This window comes from Electrona antarctica (assembly GCF_951216825.1).
Source record: "Electrona antarctica genome assembly, chromosome: 13".
NCBI lineage: Eukaryota > Metazoa > Chordata > Actinopteri > Myctophiformes > Myctophidae > Electrona > Electrona antarctica.
In genome coordinates this window covers 1,837,398-1,856,182 of record NC_136794.1, presented here as the reverse complement: position 1 = coordinate 1,856,182, position 18,785 = coordinate 1,837,398, and the positions used below count along the sequence as shown (strand labels likewise).

The following is an 18,785-nucleotide window of genomic DNA, read 5'->3' as shown; positions in this document are numbered from 1 at the left end:
CGGCAGACCCAGGAACAGCTGTGATTCACAAAGCCTGCATGTGGCAGCTGGCGTAGAAGCTATGCGATGTTTACACAACTTTATTTCACTTTTAATTACATAAAAGTTCTACATTAAGTAGCCAACCAACTAATTCATACATGGCTAATTGGCTATAGTTTCAGTAAACAGAGCCCTGATTGGATGTGTATGAGCTCGTTTCAGTAAACACAGCCCTGATTCCTACTAGTCCAAATATTATTGTTATAACATTATTAGCACACATAAGGGGACAGGTTTAAAGTGGTTCAGTGACACTTTGAATACAACATATGTGCCAATCAACTAGTGTCTAAGGTCAACATTTTTGGGGGGGAAATGATTGGTTAAAATGATAGATCAAAATTATCCAGGGTTACAGGTGACTGGAAGAGACACCGCCAAGCAATGCTAAGCTAGCAGCCCAGCTGCTAAGCCAACAGCCCAGCTATGACTAGGAGCCCAGATGCTATAAGCTGGGAGCCCAGATTTTATATGCTAGGAGCCCAGATGCTAAGCTAACAGCTGAGGCTAAGCTAACAGCCGATGCTAAGCTAACAGCCCAGATGCCAAGCTAGGAGCCCATGATGCCAAGCTAACAGCCGATGCTAAGCTAGGAGCCCAGATGCTAAGCTATAGCAGCCCATAGGCTAAGCTAACAGGTTAAACAGGCTTTGTGAATACAGACACATTTTCTGAAACACTTCTCGTTCTCCACCTCCCATACACAAAGTATAATAATAATAATAATAATAATAATAATAATAATAATAATAATAATAATAATAATAATAATAATAATAATAATAATAATAATAATAATAATAATAATAATAATAATAATGACAATAGCTTCCAGGCTTTAAATAATGTTATGTAAAACAATAAGACAAGACACACATTTTGAAATAAATGGCATTACTCCCCCCCCCCTCCCCTCCCACAACATACATGTTCCACACCCCCCCCCCCCTCTCCCTCTTTAAGTGCTACATTATATGATCCATAGTATCCAGCTCCCTCATTAAGTGGTAGTGCTATATTATATCCATAGTATCCATAGCAACCATGCAGTACAAGTTACCATGGCAGCAGACTGATTCTCTCCATTCAGCAGCCTTCTTTTTATTAATCTGATTGGTCGGGGGAGCGATCAAAGCCTTCTGATTGGTCTGTGGGCGGGGACAGCTACCAGAGCCTTCTGATTGGTCTGTGGGTTGGGGCAGCGACCAGAGCCTTCCGATGTCAAATTCAAACCACAAACAGCTGACTGGACACTGTCCACATGTTCAGTGGACACAGGCCCCGCTCCCACCTATTAATTTCACCCAGAAGTACCTCTACTTCCTGGAAGTAAGTACCTCTACTTCCTGGAAGTAAGTACCTCTACTTCCGGGAAGTAAGTACCTCTACTTCCTGGAAGTAAGTACACTCTACTTCCTGGAAGTAGCACTATACTTCCTGGAAGTACACTCTACTTCCTGGAAGTACACTCTACTTCCTGGAAGTACACTCTACTTCCTGGAAGTAGCACTCTACCTCCTGGAAGTACACTCTACTTCCTGGAAGTACACTCTACTTCCTGGAAGTACACTCTACCTCCTGAAAGTAGCACTCTACTTCCTGGAAGTGGCACTCTACTTCCTGGAAGTACACTCTACGTATGTACCTCTACTTCCTGTAAGTAGCTCTCTACTTCCTGTATATATATTACACATACATAATTGACAAAATAAACTAAACAGAGCGACGTCTCTCATTAGCGTCTCTCTCGTTAGCATAGCTCTTGTAGGCGTCTCGCTCGTTAGCGTCTCTCTGACAGCGGCTTGGAAGTTACGGCGTTTATATTGTTGCGTATATTGTTGAGGCGAAGCGGCGCGCACGTTATGGAAAAAGCTTGTGTTTCGTATATATATATATCTCTTCTCATGTCATTGTATAAACATGTCTTGGCAATAACAACAATACTAATAATAATGATGATGATAATAATAATATTAATAAAAAACAATGTACGTTGAACAGGAACAATGATAATTGGAGAACAAAGGTAGGGGGAGGCGTTTGCTACTCGCCGTGTAAACAGATGTACAAGCTCACAACACCAGTATGTCTTCACGGATTATTGTATCCAATACGTTTTGGATTCATCCAATAGTGGATTGTTGTCCAATGTTTTTTCTTTTTTTTTTCTTTTTTACAAACATTCACGAATTGACACTTCTAGAATAGCATATATGCTGATTTGGGGTCGTTAGTCAAGCTTAAATTAACTATGGCATTTTTGTATTAATTTAATAGTAGCCTATGTTGTATCTTCTCCAAAACCTTTATGGAATGGCATTTTCGATTTTTTTTAACACATCTTCTAGGGTACCTAAAAAAACAAAAAAAAACAATTTCAGACGTGTATCCGCGGCATGAAATAGTCTGGGAACCACTGATGCAGGAGGCATTGAATGGGTTAAATAGTTTCAGCGCTACATGCTAGATGCTACCTGTCGTCAGCTCATACTACGGGCCGCGTCAGGCGCTCGTACGTTGGAAGTATAAAACAGGCTTTTAGTGCGAGAGGAATGACCGACAGACAGACGGACGGACGGACGGACGGACGGAAGGAACGGTGTGTCTTCTTGGCAGAAAGCAACATTGTTCGTTCAAGTCTTCAGGCTTGGGGGGGGGGGGGGGGGGGTTAGGATGTGAACTACCAATCCCCGGTCGGTTTGGTGTTGGGGGGGAGGGGTTTAGGGTCTCTGAACTACCAATCCCCTGTCAGTTTGGTGTTGGGGGAGGGGTTTAGGGTGTGAACTAACCCCGGTCCGTTTGGTATTGGGGGGAGAGGTTTAGGGTCTCTGAACTACCAATCCCCGGTCAGTTTGGTGTTGGGGGGAGGGGTTTAGGGTCTCTGAATTACCAATCCCCGGTCAGTTTCGCGTTGGGGGGGAGGGGTTTAGGGTGTGAACTAACCAATCCCCCGGTCAGTTTGGTATTGGGGGGGAGGGGTTTAGGGTCTCTGAACTACCAATCCCCGGTCAGTTTGGTGTTCTGGTCCCGTTTGGGCGGGGCCGGGGGCGGACCACCCCGGCGCAGCGTGGCATAGCCTGAGATGATGGGGGCGTGTCTAGAGGAGTGGGAGGAGTGCTGGGAGTGGGAGCGCGGGTGGTGGCGGGACAGCGTGTGGGCGTGGTGGCCTGAGGAGGAGGAGGGGGCGTGGCCGGCGGAGGGGGCGTGGTGGCCGTGCCCGGGGGCCGACGGCAGCAGCGCCATGTCGTCCACGGTCTTGCGGTCGGCGGGCGCGCGGCGGCCCAGCGGGACGCCCGACTTCCTCTTCAGCGTGCGGTTCAGGTCCTCCAGGAAGTGCGGCTGCAGCGAGGACACGCCCCCTCCCCCTCCCGAAGAAGGGGGCGGGGAGAGAGGGACGGCGGCGGCGTCCAATGGCGGAGGCGTCGGGGCGCTGCCGCTCCACAGGGGGGCGTGGCTGTTGGCCGTCGCCACGCCCCCCTGCTTCCACGGGGAGGAGGCAGAGACCGCCGGAGCAGGGGGCGCAGCCATGACGACGACCTGCGGCTGGGGGTTGACCACGGCCACGCGGGGGGGGAAGGGGTGGGGCCACTGGGCGGGGGGCGGCGCCAGCAGCTCCAAGTCGCTGGGCGGCGGCGGGAAGTAGTCGGGGGAGGAGGAGTCGGGGGGCGGGGCCAGGCCCTGCAGCGCCAGCGGCAGGTTGGCCAGATTCAACTTCCCCGGTTTGGGAGGGGCGGAGTCTCTGCCCGGCGGGGAGGAGGAGCCAAACCTGCTGACGAGACTCTCCACCTGGAAGAACCAATGGAAACACAAGGTTTAGAAAAGGTTCAAGCGGCCTGGGCCCGCCTAGTGGTCCAGGCACCTTGGCTGGGTAATCCAGCATGTCGCGGGTTCGAGTCCCGATCCCGAAGAGCTTTGCCTGTGTGACTTCGTTCCTGTCGACTATCAATAAAGGCAAAAAAAGCCCCAAAAATATCTTTAAAATAAATCCTACAGTCTAAACTGCCTCCCCCTGGCCAGCCGGGGCGCCTAATGAAGGGGAAAGGAACTGGTGGAAAAACGCGTTCCTTCCACGCGCTACGTCCAACCAGGGAAACTCCCCCTGTCAGGTGTAAAGGAGCAACTTGGACACTCAGGCAATAAGGAAGCATGAGTTCAAGTCCGTTGCTCTCCCCATGTCCCCCATATATGGGGACCAGGTTGGTGGAGGGTGTGTAGAGCCCAGGATCACATTAGATAATTGACACAGGGGTGAAAAATGGGTTACAAAATCGTGGGATAAAAAATATTTAAAAAAAAAAGAAATCCACATGTGAATTGAGGGGCGCTCTTATCAACATACATCATGACGTAAATTCTCCATTCATTGTCACTGGGAATGTAATGTTTGTTTGAGTTAGGACAAAATAAAAGACACTAAAAGCTGAATATAGGAGGAGCTAGCGCCCCTCAAAAACATTTGGTCATTTCATCGTCTACTCAGGCTTATCTGAACACCCCAGACAGTTGGTAAGTTGCTCAATTGAGTATTTAGACATTTCATATTCATTGTACCTGCCCCGCCCCCTTCCTATACAAAGTGGAGTTTGACGTTACAATGGGTTTGTATTACAAACCCATTGTAACGTCAAACTCCATTTTAACCATGATAGATTCATCGAAAACAACCATCCTTGTGGAATCGCTCCGCAAACCGTTCGGCCACCGCTGCCCCAGGAATAGCAGGAATAGGCCATTCCACTATGTAATTACCATATACTCATGGCAGGCACAGTAGAGTACTGACCAACTGGCCTCTTACAGCCAATGGCTAGAGGTCAACTGTTAACCATACCTCCAGGGAGAGATTTTGAAGTTGTGTAAATTTGTGCCTCTGTGGGGGGTATTTATATGCAAATATCATGACCAATGGCATTGCAAGACTAAACAATGAACATCAATGATGATGTTTAGGTGAAAAAAAGTGATTCATTAAAATAAAAATGTTACCGTTGGGTCTTACCGGGTTAAGCAGAATGCAAGCTTAAAAGCATGCTTTAAACATGGTGAGCTAGATTCTGTACAACAATTTACAATTTGGGCATTTAGCAGACGCTCTTAACCCTTAGAAGGTGAAAGACGCCAATTGGCGTCTTCATCAGAATTCCGTAAATGATCAATGACGCCAATTGGCGTCTTCGCCGTTTTTGATTAATCTAAACATATTAATATGCTCCGAAGCGCTGTTTAAATTCCTGAGCTTATATTCCAACTACATTACCCAGAAAACCCGTGTCACGTGACACACGTGTACGTGTTGCCATTGGAAGCTGGTCCCACCCCCTGTAAACAGTGGGGGCAGAGGGAGTCTTCATAGTTTTCATTGTTTTGCCTGTTTACCCGTCTCGCCCGAGCGATTTTCTAGCAGAAAAAGTTGAAAGCAGTACTATTTATTTGAGCGAGTTTTGTGGTAGTAGTATTGATCCATACGCGTCCCAGTCGCCTTCTCCAGGCGGAGTAGCCCTGGTCCAGTGCTTACAGCGAGACTCGCTGCTCCCTCCCTCCTTTTTTCATTGTCTCCCCATCGTCGTCCGATGAGCTATACCGGGAAACCATTGAAGAAGACGATCAACCCGGAATGTTTTGAGGTAATCTTATTGTAGAAAATGCCCTTCTATAGTGATCAGAAATCATAAGATGATCGCTACAAATAGATGCTTGGATAATTACTACTACTAGTCAGATCATGACGCCAGAATGACTCACCACGATGGCCCCCAGCCATTAGCCAGCACCAAAGGTGCTGGCTAATGGTGTCGATCGGTTGGTCGGTGCAGTACAAATGTATCGTAGCAGGCATGCACGCATGGCAGTACAAGTATTTTATATTGTAGCGTGCCTTATAGGCGATCTGATCTTTAGAGTAATGTTCGCTCCTTTTATTTACTGTCTACAAAGACGGAGAACAAACATGCATCGTTTACTGAAGCAACGCGGATCGGAGGGGGGACGGGGAGTGAAGCTAACAGTAGCGTATTATATAAGATCTGTATGACGTTTCATTGACGTCTGAGCTTGCATGATAATCGCATTCATTGAATATTGTATACTATCATGATTGTACATTGTTTAGTGTGTCTCCGTGTGATGATGATGATGATGATGATGACGATGATGTCAGATAGCCTACGTCCCCCCCCCCCCCCCCCCAACTGGCTATTGGCCGGGCTGACTACAGCTAAATGTTTATTTTTATATATTTAGAACTGGCATCAGAGGAGGAGGATGATGATGATGATGATGATGAAGACGAAGAGTCAAGACTGCGATGGAGTTCTCCGACACTGAACCGGATGCATTCATTCATTTCAGTTGTTGTTTTTTTTAAATTTAGCCTACACACACACACACACCGTCAAGAACAACTGGAATGCAGTGGTTTGGGGACACTGGGGAGTTTGGGGACAACTGTTTTGTATGTAGGCCTATTTATTTTCTGTAATATTTATTATAATTGTATTATGTTAGTAGTCATACAAAATAAAAGACGCTTTTACAATGAGTTAGACCTGTCATGGCTATTTTGTTCACTATTCTGAGGTTTATGGTTTGACTAAGCGAGTTTCAACTGTGATTTACTCTGTAACGGTAGATGGTAAGAACCCAATTTTTTGTTATAATACAGTATACATTCAAGTCTATATTTTGATACATATCATGGGCACAAAGTCATATCAAAACAATGTCCTTGGATGTGTTTTTTATCAAAACTGTTTCTTCACAACAGGTTTTTGAGATACATGCATGAATATACAAGGTACTGGTAAGACTATGTAAACATGGTATATATCAAAATGTGCGTTAGAATGTCTAATTTTACCCCAAAAAAGAATTGAGTTTATATGATGTTCCATTTCAGAGCTAGGGGGACTTTTAGCTGGATAGGTCAGATTGATCATGACTGACCATGCTATTTATAGATGGCAAAATATCTACAGTGGTACATGTGAGAAACGTTTTATTTTATTTTAATTGAACTAGACAACTCACCCTTTAAAATGAGATATTGCATGGCTATGTACGCCCAGCAGAAAAAAAGTTATTTAGAAAATAAAACTTCAACCGGGCATAACTTTTTTTGTTGTCCTAGAAACACTACCCAGTGTAAATGCAGGCTCTTTTAAATGGCTTCCAACACAAAAACTAAACATTTTATCAACTCAGTTAATTTTTTTCCTGGAAGCAGACAAGCCAAGCTTTCTCTGAAGGTCTTTCGTTGTCACACATTCACAACAGAGAATTTTCAATAAATCATTCAAAAACGCCATTCTGCCATAGAGAAGTCTAAAAACTATATAGAAATCCTTGAAACTCTCAAAGAGTTAATCCAGAGCGACTTACATTAAGCAAGAACAAAAAGCATGGGAATACATCACATATATAAACAGCATTTATCAAGAAACATGCGTAAGCTAAGAACGTAACTAGAACATATCTATATATAATGACACTATACATATAAGCTATACATATATATTATACTATGCTGTACTGTTATTGTGCTGTCTACATGACATGCTATAAGTCTGTTTCAAATGCTATCTAAGTCTAAAAAAGTGCTGTCTAAGGGGGTAGGGTAAGTGCTATGGGCCATGGTGGAGTCTGAAAAGGTGGGTTTTCAAACTACGGCGGAAGATCGGGAGTGATGCTGCAGTTCTGATTGCAACGGGAAGTGCGTTCCACAGTTTTGGGGCCAGAAGGGAGAAGAGTTTGGGACGTGTGGAGCGTTGTCCCGGCGTTTTTAGTGAGGGTACTTCCAGCTTCCCTGCGTTGGCTGATCTGAGTGCTCGGGAGGGTTTGTAGGGTTCAATCATGCTTGCAAGATATGGGGGAGCCATACCTTTGGTTGCTTTAAATGCCAGCATCAGAGTTTTGTATTCTGTGCGGGCAGCGACCGGGAGCCAGTGCAGGGAGCGGAGCAGGGGGGAGACATGTGAGAATTTTGGCTGGTTGAAGACCAAGCGAGCTGCGGCATTTTGGATCAGTTGGAGAGGCTTAAGTGCACATGCCGGTAGGCCATAGCCTGGCTAATAAGCCAGACTAATATCACACAACACTGTCGCGGTATATCAGTCTGGGCTGGCTCCACTTGGATTTCATTTCCCGGGGAACATTTTCTCTTTGACGCAATTGGTCAGAGCTACTGTCAGTCAAAAGTCTCAAGCATTGAACGTCACTGTACCAAAGCCCGCCTATATTGCATACCGTGTCCCGATTGGTCCGACCTGTTCTCTGCTGTAGGAAAGAGGCGTGCTACTGAGCCTCGCCAGACCGTAATCCGCTGGTAGGCAACTTTTTTTTGCCAACGGCTGATTCGGTCTGGTTTATTAACCAGGCTAGGTAGGCCAGTGAGGAGGGAGTTACAATAGTCAAGTTTTGACAAGACTGTTGTCTGGATTAGGAGCTGGGCTGATTCCTGGGTGAGGAACGGTCTAATTCGTCGTATGTTATAGAGTGTGAACCTACAGGATCGAGTGACAGCTGTGATGTGAGTTTTGAACAAGAGCTGACTGTCCAGGACTACACCAAGGTTCCTGGACAGACGTTACCAGGGCGTTGTCTACGGAAATAGTTAGCTCCCGCATAGGGCAGGACTTAGCTGGGAAGAAGAGAAGCTCAGTCCAACCAAGCTAGAATCCACGCCTCGTGCAACACTGCACGATGACAAACCAATAACAGCTTCACATCGACCAATGGTAATTATGCATATGCTATTAATAAGCGTTATCTATGTGTTGTAAACCTGTCTGTAAATTGACGAATGTATTGTGTATATTCTGTCTCCATTTAATGCAGGTTTTTTACCTAACCAATCACCACTAAACCAAACCCTTACTAACCATCTAAAAGAGATTAGTTCATGTGTTTAAAGGACCACTTCACCACTTTTCAACTCCTCTTCCTATAATTGGTCCTCAATAATGTTCATGATAAAATACCACAATTTCTTTCTACTCAGTCTGTGTCTCATAGGAATGCTGTGGGCAGTTCAGAAACCCGTCCACCAGTGACATCATTGATGGGGAATTCAAGCTAATAGAAACTGCAGGCTTTCTTTTCCTGAAAAGTTGCAATGCAAAAATGGAAGCCATCGTTCTCACGATAATACAAATCTAAATATATTTAAAAAAAAAATCTGCCTAACGATGATGTCACTGGTGGACGGGTGTCGGAACTGCCCACAGCCCTCCTATGAGACACAGACCGAGTAGAACAAAATGGTTGTGTTTTATCATGAACATTAGTGAGGACCAATTATATGAAGAGATGTTGAAAAGTGGTGAAGTGGTCCTTTAAATGTATGTTTGTTGAACGACAATAAAACCATAAAAGACACAAAGTTATGTTATTTTAGACAGGCGAAAAGGCTGGAGGTTCGAGTAAATACTGTGACTCTATGCGATAGCTGATCCCTTCCGGAGGGGGTAACTGACACGATATGTAGTAGCAAAGAAATCGTAGCCAGCTATAAATCTGGACAATCCTTCTTTCTGGTGACTGACACTGCCATCCTAATACGCGAGAACCGTGTTTTTTCAATTATGTTTTTCATTTATTTTTTTATATATATTATATATTTATTTTAATGAATTATTCTTATTCTTCTCATTTTCCAAATATCTAAATACTGAGTCAAGCAACTTAAAAACTGTCATATAAGCCTGAGTAGAAAATGACCATAAGGTTTTGAGGGGCGCTAGCCCCTCCTATGCCCAGCTTTCCGTGTTTGTGTAAAATATCCCTTTAGTGTGAGTGTGTATACACACTGGGGCGGAAAGCCAAAATATCCATCTGAAGATTTGATGTAAAAAAAATAAAAATAAAACATAGTCATATTTGCCTTTTCATTCTGTTCCTTTGTCTTTTTCTCATTCACATATTTGTCTCTCAAAACTCACACTCACTGAATCTAGTGTTCATTAGGTAGTTCTGAGTGCCAGGGAAAACCGTGTATTTCTGCCCAGGCATATCGGGGTAGTGCATCATAGCAGAGGGAGGGGAGGGAAGCAGCCGGGCTGTTTTAGCAGCCGTTGTAATGGATATATTAGAAATGCCAAATAGATCACCACATATATATACATTATTAGGCCTACCGTTCAGTCAAATTGAAAGGATTCTCTCAATCTGACAGCTGCCTCTCCAAGCCTATTACCTATTTGGTTGTTGTTCTCAGCTTAGAACAGAAATCAGTGTCTTCCTCTCACAAGCAAACACCATGAAAGGAGATGTTGAATCACCACCTGTTATTGACTGTCTATGTCCCTGTTACAATAAAAGGGGGGTTGATTCATTGATGAGGGAGCTGGGAGAGAACTGAGAGGCAGTCATGTTGCCATTTCACTGTACTGAGACCAACTGACAACTTCAAATAAAGAATGATGATGATTCCTGCATCCTGATTCTGAGTCCTGCGATTTCCTGTTTTGTCCACTCTCCATCTACTAGCATCAAAAAATGCTATTACACCGTCGACGATGTTTGTCTTTCGCCAGAAACGCTAATATGTCGGGCGCGATGCGATTCGGATGGATTGGCCAAAACCACAGACTTTGCAGCATTTTTCAGAGACAAAAAGCCAACAAAGGTTCTGTTTTCAATCGTCCTTGTGCTGGGGGTCCAGGTTGCTGGGGGCAGCAACCTGGACAGGACTAAAGGTTTTTATTTAGCTTAGCCGTTTGATAATGATATAAAGCTTATAACCGGGTATTAATTATTTACCACTTTGAGTGTTAATTACGATAGTTTGAAATAAACAATTGAAAAGATGAAATGAACCAACCTTGTTGGGGGCGGGGCGCGCAGTCTCTGCCTCCTGGGAGGAGGTGGAGTCACGGACGGAGGAGGAGGCTCTCTGCGGGGCGGGGGGAGGAGGCCCGGCCCCGCCCCTTTTAGTGGAGGACGAGGAGCCTGTCTGGGAGGAAGAAGGGGGAAGAGGGAACTCGCTCTCGGGAGGTGGGGGAGGCGGGAACTCGGGGGAGCCCACCCCTCCCCCTCCCCCTCCCGGCTGCGGCGGCTGCCATTTGGGTTTGGCCTTCACCACTGGAGGGCCACCGGCATCTGATTGGCTCCCGGGGAACTGATTGACAATCTGCTTGACCAACGAGGAGGTGGCGGCGGAGAGGAGGGAGGAGGTGGAGCCTCCCGGCGGGGAGGGGGAGGAGAGGGGGTGGGGGAGGAGCCTGGACGACGACAGGCTGTGCTGCTTGGGCAGGGTCGGGGGGGGCGGGGCTCCGCCACAGGGGGAGTGGCCCGCCGAGAAGCTCTGCCCCCTCCTCATGGAGGGGGCGTGGCCAGCGCCGGGAGGAGGAGGCGTCGGAGACATGGGCGACGAGAGCGCCAGGGGGGGGAGGGAGGAGGGGCCTCCTCCTCCAATCAGGAAGGTTTTAGGAGGGGCGGGGGGAGGGGGGGGAGGGGGCAGGGCCTGCTGGTCGTCGTCGTCGTCGAGGGGGACAAAGTCGTACGCCATGTGGGGGAACTTCTGGGACAGGAAGTGATGCAGGCCGGTGTTGGACAGGAGGGGGGCGGAGTCGGGCGGTGGGGGGTGGCGGCGGCGGCGGTAGCCCGTCGTCATCGGCCTCGTCCGGAGGAGTGGGGGGAGGGGTCAGAGGTGGGGGCGGGGTTGCGAGGGGGAAGGGGCCTCCGAGCGCCAGGGAGGCGGCGGCAGAGCCCGGGGCGGGGCCCGTGGGGGGCGGCGGCGGCGGAGGGGAAGGGGGGGAGGGGTTAAACGAGGGGGCGTGGCCCTGGAGGCGGGCCAACGTGCCGGCGGGGGGAGGGGAAGGGGGGGAGGAGCCAAAGGAGGGGCTGTGGCCGTGGCCCTGGAGGCGGGCCAATGTGCTGTACTTCACATACACGGTGCTGGGGGGAGGGGCGGAATGGGGGCCGTCGGCCACAACGCTGCCTGTGATTGGCAGAGGCGGGGGAGGGGGCGGGGACGGAGGCGAGGGGGAGGAGTCATCGGAGAGGGAGGGGCTGGTCCCGGAGGGCGGAGTCTGATGAGACTGACCACTGGAGAGGGGGAGGGGCCTACTGATGGACTCTATCCTCATCATCTGGAGACAGACAGACAGACAGACAGACAGACAGACAGACAGACAGACAGGTGTAAGGAAGAGAAGTTATTAACTCAGACGTCGCCAAGTGCGCCTTTTGATGCCTATTTTCGTATGTACCTCGGCGCCGATGACTCCCGGTGAAAAAATCTGGTGAAAAAAACGGTTCAAACCTGAAATGGAAAAAATAAAAGCTTACGCTTTCTATGGGGACACGGCTTCTTAGAACGTAAATATCTCAGATTGGCCAAAAACAAGCTTGGTTTGCTGGTCTGCTGTATCTAAACGATAATATTTCGCTTACAAAAAATGCGTTTTGGGTGGATTAAATGACAATCGCGGGCCATGTTACATAGCGTATTTACTTACTTTCTGGCCAAAATGGCTTTCAAGTTAAGAGCCTCGCTCATTGACAATGCATTTGTGGCGGCGGGAGCCTCCACCAGAAGGCGCTGTGGCGCCCGATGAGTTAACTCTTTGGGTGCCAAAGATGAGATATCTCGTCCCTCTTTGCCACGGCTCTGGTTGGGTGCCTCATGAACCAATCAATGGTCGTGGTTTGTTTCTGTTTCTCAGCGTGAAAGGAGAGACTCTTTTGTGTGGACACATCAAAACATCATCACTGCCATCTGCTGACGCAAAGTGGCATTGCACTGCAGACGAGTGTTGCAAGAACTTAACTGTATTGATTGACCTTATGCAGACTGCGGCCATCTTGCCGCATCTCCCATCATCAGTTTGCATGTTTGTCCCCTAGGGTAGGTACCCTCACATGTTCTCCCCGTGTCCCCTAGGGTAGGTACCCTCACATGTTCTCCCCGTGTCCCCTAGGGTAGGTACCCTCACATGTTCTCCCCGTGTGCCCTATAGGGTAGGTACCCTCGCATGTTCTCCCCGTGTCCCCTATAGCGTAGGTACCCTCACATGTTCTCCCCGTGTCCCCTATAGGGTAGGTACCCTCACATGTTTTCCCTGTGTCCCCTATAGGGTAGGTACCCTCACATGTTTTCCCTGTGTCGCCTATAGGGTAGGTACCCTCACATGTTCTCCCCGTGTCCCCTATAGGGTAGGTACCCTCACATGTTCTCCCCGTGTCCCCTATAGGGTAGGTACCATCACATGTTCTCCCCGTGTCCCCTAGGGTAGGTACCCTCACATGTTCTCCCCGTGTCCCCTATAGGGTAGGTACCCTCACATGTTCTCCCTGTGTCCCCTATAGGGTAGGTACCCTCACATGTTCTCCCCGTGTCCCCTAGGGTAGGTACCCTCACATGTTCTCCCCGTGTCCCATAGGGTAGGTACCCTCACATGTTCTCCCCGTGTCCCCTGTAGGGTAGGTACCCTCACATGTTCTCCCCGTGTCGCCTATAGGGTAGGTACCCTCACATGTTCTCCCCGTGTCCCCTATAGGGTAGGTACCCTCACATGTTCTCCCCGTGTCCCCTATAGGTTAGGTACCCTCACATGTTCTCCCCGTGTCCCCTAGGGTAGGTACCCTCACATGTTCTCCCCGTGTCCCCTATAGGGTAGGTACCCTCACATGTTCTCCCCGTGTCCCCTATAGGGTAGGTACCCTCACATGTTCTCCCCGTGTCCCCTAGGGTAGGTACCCTCACATGTTCTCCCCGTGTCCCCTAGGGTAGGTACCCTCACATGTTTTTCCCGTGTCCCATAGGGTAGGTACCCTCACATGTTCTCCCCGTGCCCCCTATAGGGTAGGTACCCTCACATGTTCTCCCCGTGTCCCCTATAGGGTAGGTAACCTCACATGTTCTCCCCGTGTCCCCTATAGGGTAGGTACCCTCACATGTTCTCCCTGTGTCCCCTATAGGGTAGGTACCCTCACATGTTCTCCCCGTGTCCCCTAGGGTAGGTACCCTCACATGTTCTCCCCGTGTCCCATAGGGTAGGTACCCTCACATGTTCTCCCCGTGTCCCCTGTAGGGTAGGTACCCTCACATGTTCTCCCCGTGTCGCCTATAGGGTAGGTACCCTCACATGTTCTCCCCGTGTCCCCTATAGGGTAGGTACCCTCACATGTTCTCCCCGTGTCCCCTATAGGTTAGGTACCCTCACATGTTCTCCCCGTGTCCCCTAGGGTAGGTACCCTCACATGTTCTCCCCGTGTCCCCTATAGGGTAGGTACCCTCACATGTTCTCCCCGTGTCCCCTATAGGGTAGGTACCCTCACATGTTCTCCCCGTGTCCCCTAGGGTAGGTACCCTCACATGTTCTCCCCGTGTCCCCTAGGGTAGGTACCCTCACATGTTTTTCCCGTGTCCCATAGGGTAGGTACCCTCACATGTTCTCCCCGTGCCCCCTATAGGGTAGGTACCCTCACATGTTCTCCCCGTGTCCCCTATAGGGTAGGTAACCTCACATGTTCTCCCCGTGGACACACACGCGCACACACGCGCACGCACACGCACACACACACACACACCTCTCCCCTCCTCCAGGCCTCAGAGAAGATGGAGCTGACGACACTCTGGGAGCGGGCGTGGCCTGAGGACATCATCTCTGACACACCGCTGTCTGATTGGCTGGAGTGATTTGACTGGGACTCTATTGGGCGGAGTAAAAACACACACAAACAAACTCTGAGTGGTACAACGTACAGTAGTAGAAAGAAACTTTATTGACGTCACCAGACAGTGGCCTTGTGGTTAGAGTGTCTGCCCTGAAACTGGAAGGTCGGGGTTCGATCCCCGGCCGGGTCATACCAAAGACTGTAAAAATCGGACCCAATGCCTCCCTGCTGGGCACTCCGCATCAAAGGGTTGGATTGGGGGTCAAATCTACTAATCAAATGATTCCCGAGCGCGGCGCACGCTGCAGCTCACCGCTCCTTGGCTGCGGCTCACCGCTCCAAGAGATGGGTCAAATGCGGAGAACAAATTTCACTGCGGTAACGTGTGTGACAAATCGTATGACTTTGACTTTGACTTTGTTATATCAGGGGAGGGCAACTTTGACGATGGAGAGGGCCACTATATTTCCACTCTCACTCCAGAGGACCACTGTCATAGCAAAAATAGCTATGACAGTGGTGAGCTTGTAGATCAGCTATTTTTGCTATATTTGAATTGAAATCCTGAATATTTCTTTTGACATTTTTTATTTGGAATCCTGAAAAATAACCTTTTCATTTCATGTCAAATGCATTTAGTTAAAGTTATGTTACCTTGACGAACACCATTTTGTGTGTTCAATGTATTTGGATTTAGTTTGTTTAGACTAAGATTTTAATACTAGTCATTAACCCATTTTGGGCGGGAACCCCTTTTGGTGTTAGCATTATGTTATGCTTTAGCTATTGAAAAATAGCAGATCTACAAGCTCATAGCTCGCCACCGAGTGGCGCGCTACGAGCTTGTAGGTCTGCTATTTTTGAAAAATCAAAGAACGACTGACATAGAAACATAGCTTTTTCAGAAAACTGTCAGGATGTAGAAGACATTTTTAGAATCTGATCTCAGGTCAAAATGGGTTAAGCTATACATATAGTCTAGACTGAAGTAATTCAAGCAGGTCGTGTTCATATGTTTGGAATTGTAACAGCTTAAATCAATAATATATCAGTGTTCTGTTATTAACTATATAATATATAATAATATATCAGTGTTCTGGATTAAGTGATGGTGGGGGCCACATGTGGCCTCCGGGCCACCAGTGCCCATGTATGTGTTATAATATCATGAAGTCTGTGTGTTTGACTAGGGTTTGGCTGGATTATGAATTCCTACAATGCCCATGATGCTTCAGTGCACTTCCCCTCCTTGTGGAGCAGGGGGGGGGGGGGGGGGGGGGGGGGGGGGGGGGGTTGTCGCTCCGGTTCAGTCTCTATCCTTTTATTACCCTATGGGCCTCATGCGCTGAGGTGAGCAACTCAATGCAAGTGGAAGGGAGGAGACATCCGGTGACATCTCTATATAATTCTATGGTTTTTGGTCATGAACAGGACAGGACAGGACAGACAGACAGACAGACAGACAGACAGACAGACAGACAGACAGACAGACAGACAGACCTGGTAAACTGGTGGAACTGGATCCAGACTTGATTGATGATGAGGAGAGGGATGACCAATCGCACGCCTCCGTTCTAGACGACCAATCACAAGCCTCCGTTCTCCTCATGGCTTCCTGGAAGTTCATGTACAACTGCTTCCCATACTGACGAGCGCACACACACACACACACACACACACACACACACACACACACACACACACACACACACACACACACACACACACACACACACACACACACACACACACACACACACACACACACACACACACACACACACACACACACACAGCTGCTCAATATCAACCGCCCTGACAATCAAAAAACTTTAGACAGACAGACAGACAGACAGACAGACAGACAGACAGACAGACAGATTGTTACCTTGGCAATGCGAATGCTGTTCACCCATTGGTGGAGAGTTCTGAGGTCATCACAGCACAGATACCGAATATACTGAGACTTCTTCTGGATCTGAGGATGCTGCATAATGGTAGAGAGACACCCACTGATAATGAGAGAGAGACACTCCTAATGGTAGAGAGACACCCACTGATAATGAGAGAGAGAGACACTCCTAATGGTAGAGAGACACCCACTGAACTTTACACCGTGATTATATTTTCAATCCCATAGCTGGAGCGGTGGGACGTTGCTATAGGAACCGGACCAATGTTAAACGCTGCCGTGGGACTATGGCGCCCCCTAGCGGCGGGGTACGTATATATACGGACCTGGGATATGACGCCTCCTAGCGTCGGGGTCCGTATATATACGGACCTGGGATATGACGCCCCCTAGCGCTGGGGTCCGTATATATACGGACACGGGAAAGAATTAAATAAAAGGACCTAAATACCTGTATACACGTCATTAGCATAATTAGTGTTAACACAATCAGCGCCGGGATTCCTTCAAAATAGAAGCTCTGGGGTGCCGGAAAGACATGGCCACTTTTACTCTGCCCCCCCCCCCCCACACACACACACACACACAACCCCCACCCCCCGGAAGCAATCCGGGAAAAAAACGGAGAAATATTTTGCTCTTTGCTCCAGGCGCGCAGCTACGGGTGGGCCTGGGTGGGCCGCGGCCCACCCATATAGAGAGCTGGACCACCCATCGATTTTTCAAAAAAAAAAAAAGAAATACATTTATTTTTTATTTTTTATATAAATACATAATAAGTTTCATAATGTCTTTCTTTCTTTCAGTAAATATGTTTTTGTTGTGTTTTTTACATGATCATCTTGCTTAATATGAATAAACAGGCTGTCGGTTCTTTTTCACTAATGTGCCTAGACTAGCCTTTTTAAGACCCGGGTTTTTGGCCTAGAGTCTATAGGATGCGATCATGCGAGTTGTTACGTCCACTTCCTGAGACTGCTGCTGCAGAGCCATGTGGAGATGTTTACTTTTTGTTTCATAAATTTTTCTCGTTCCGGGGCCGTAGCACGCCGAAAAATCTGATAAACTAAAAATAGACTAGGTCGCGGACGCGGTGACAATACTGTGGATTATGCTTTTCTAAATCTTCCGAAGTTCCGACGCCTCAGCAGTCAGCAACAAGGTATTTGGAATGGATTGGAAGCTTGTTTTGTGATTTTTCCACGTTGATGCTTTAGTTTCAAACAAAGGCTATTTATTTCTGCAGCTTGAAGAGATACGTTAGAGTGTGTGTGTGTGTGTGTGTGTGTGTATGTGTGTGAGTGTGACGGGGACGGTAAACACTAAACGCCACAACTACGAGAGAGAGAGAGATATAGGGAGGGAGAGAGGGAAGGGGGAGAGAGAGAGAGAAAAAGAGAGAGAGAGAGATTTCTTACTTAGGGGCTGCCTTCACGAGGACGTCGCGGGCTGTTCCCCGCCTAAGTTTTGTGAACGATATAAAACTTTACTGCGTCTACATTGCGGTTATGTTAATTATGTACGACGTCCACTCGAGACCGGTAAACTGCTTCGTTTTCAAGATAAAGATGCAGTACACATGGCTGGCCTGTAGATGGCCACAAAAAAAAGAAAAAGCTTATTCTAAAGGCTATATGAAAGCGTTGGTATTTCACACAGGTGTTGCCAAATAACTAATTATCTTGATCAGATGCGCATATGCGTCATATCAATTTAATGAGCAGAGCAGTGCTGCTTCTCTCTCTGAGTCTGCACACACTGACTGACCAGCTAAAGTGTATGCCTACTAAACCATAATATATGACAAACCTTGGATTAATTCTTCTGAAAACAGCAGCAAGCACAAAGTAAGTGTGAGAGAGAGAGAGAGAGAGAGAGAGAGTGTGAGAGAGAGAGAGAGAGAGAGAGAGCGAGAGAGAGCGCGCCCCTTCTATTTTTTAACACGCAGCATCTCTCTCTCTCTCTCTCTCTCTCTCTCTGTGACTGTGACTGCGACGCGGTCAATAATATATAGCATAAATAATGGGCCAAATATAACACTTTCCCTCTATCTGTGATCAGCTCCTCACACACAACTCCTCTCTCGTGCATGCCTGCTCAATCTCAACAACGGTTTGCATGCGTGCGGGCTGCAGATCGGCTATTTTTGGAGCAAATATAAAATAGCTGTGATACTTATATGTAAGTGGTTATGGTGAAATAAACCATTAACACT

At 47.8% G+C, this 18,785-nt stretch overlaps 1 protein-coding gene across 1 annotated transcript in view; it reads right to left on the bottom strand.

Annotated features, from left to right (window-relative positions):
* Nucleotides 1–1,006: 1,006 nt before the first annotated feature.
* The window catches only part of LOC306935512 (ras-associated and pleckstrin homology domains-containing protein 1-like), a 55,907-nt gene continuing 38,128 nt past the window's right edge, over nucleotides 1,007–18,785 (bottom strand). Inside the window, 6 exon segments of the mRNA XM_079518613.1 lie at nucleotides 1,007–3,828; nucleotides 10,859–11,593; nucleotides 11,595–12,128; nucleotides 14,572–14,693; nucleotides 16,159–16,303; nucleotides 16,547–16,645. Of these exon segments, the coding sequence (XP_079374739.1) occupies nucleotides 3,037–3,828; nucleotides 10,859–11,593; nucleotides 11,595–12,128; nucleotides 14,572–14,693; nucleotides 16,159–16,303; nucleotides 16,547–16,645 (2,427 nt within the window). The 3' untranslated portion in view covers nucleotides 1,007–3,036.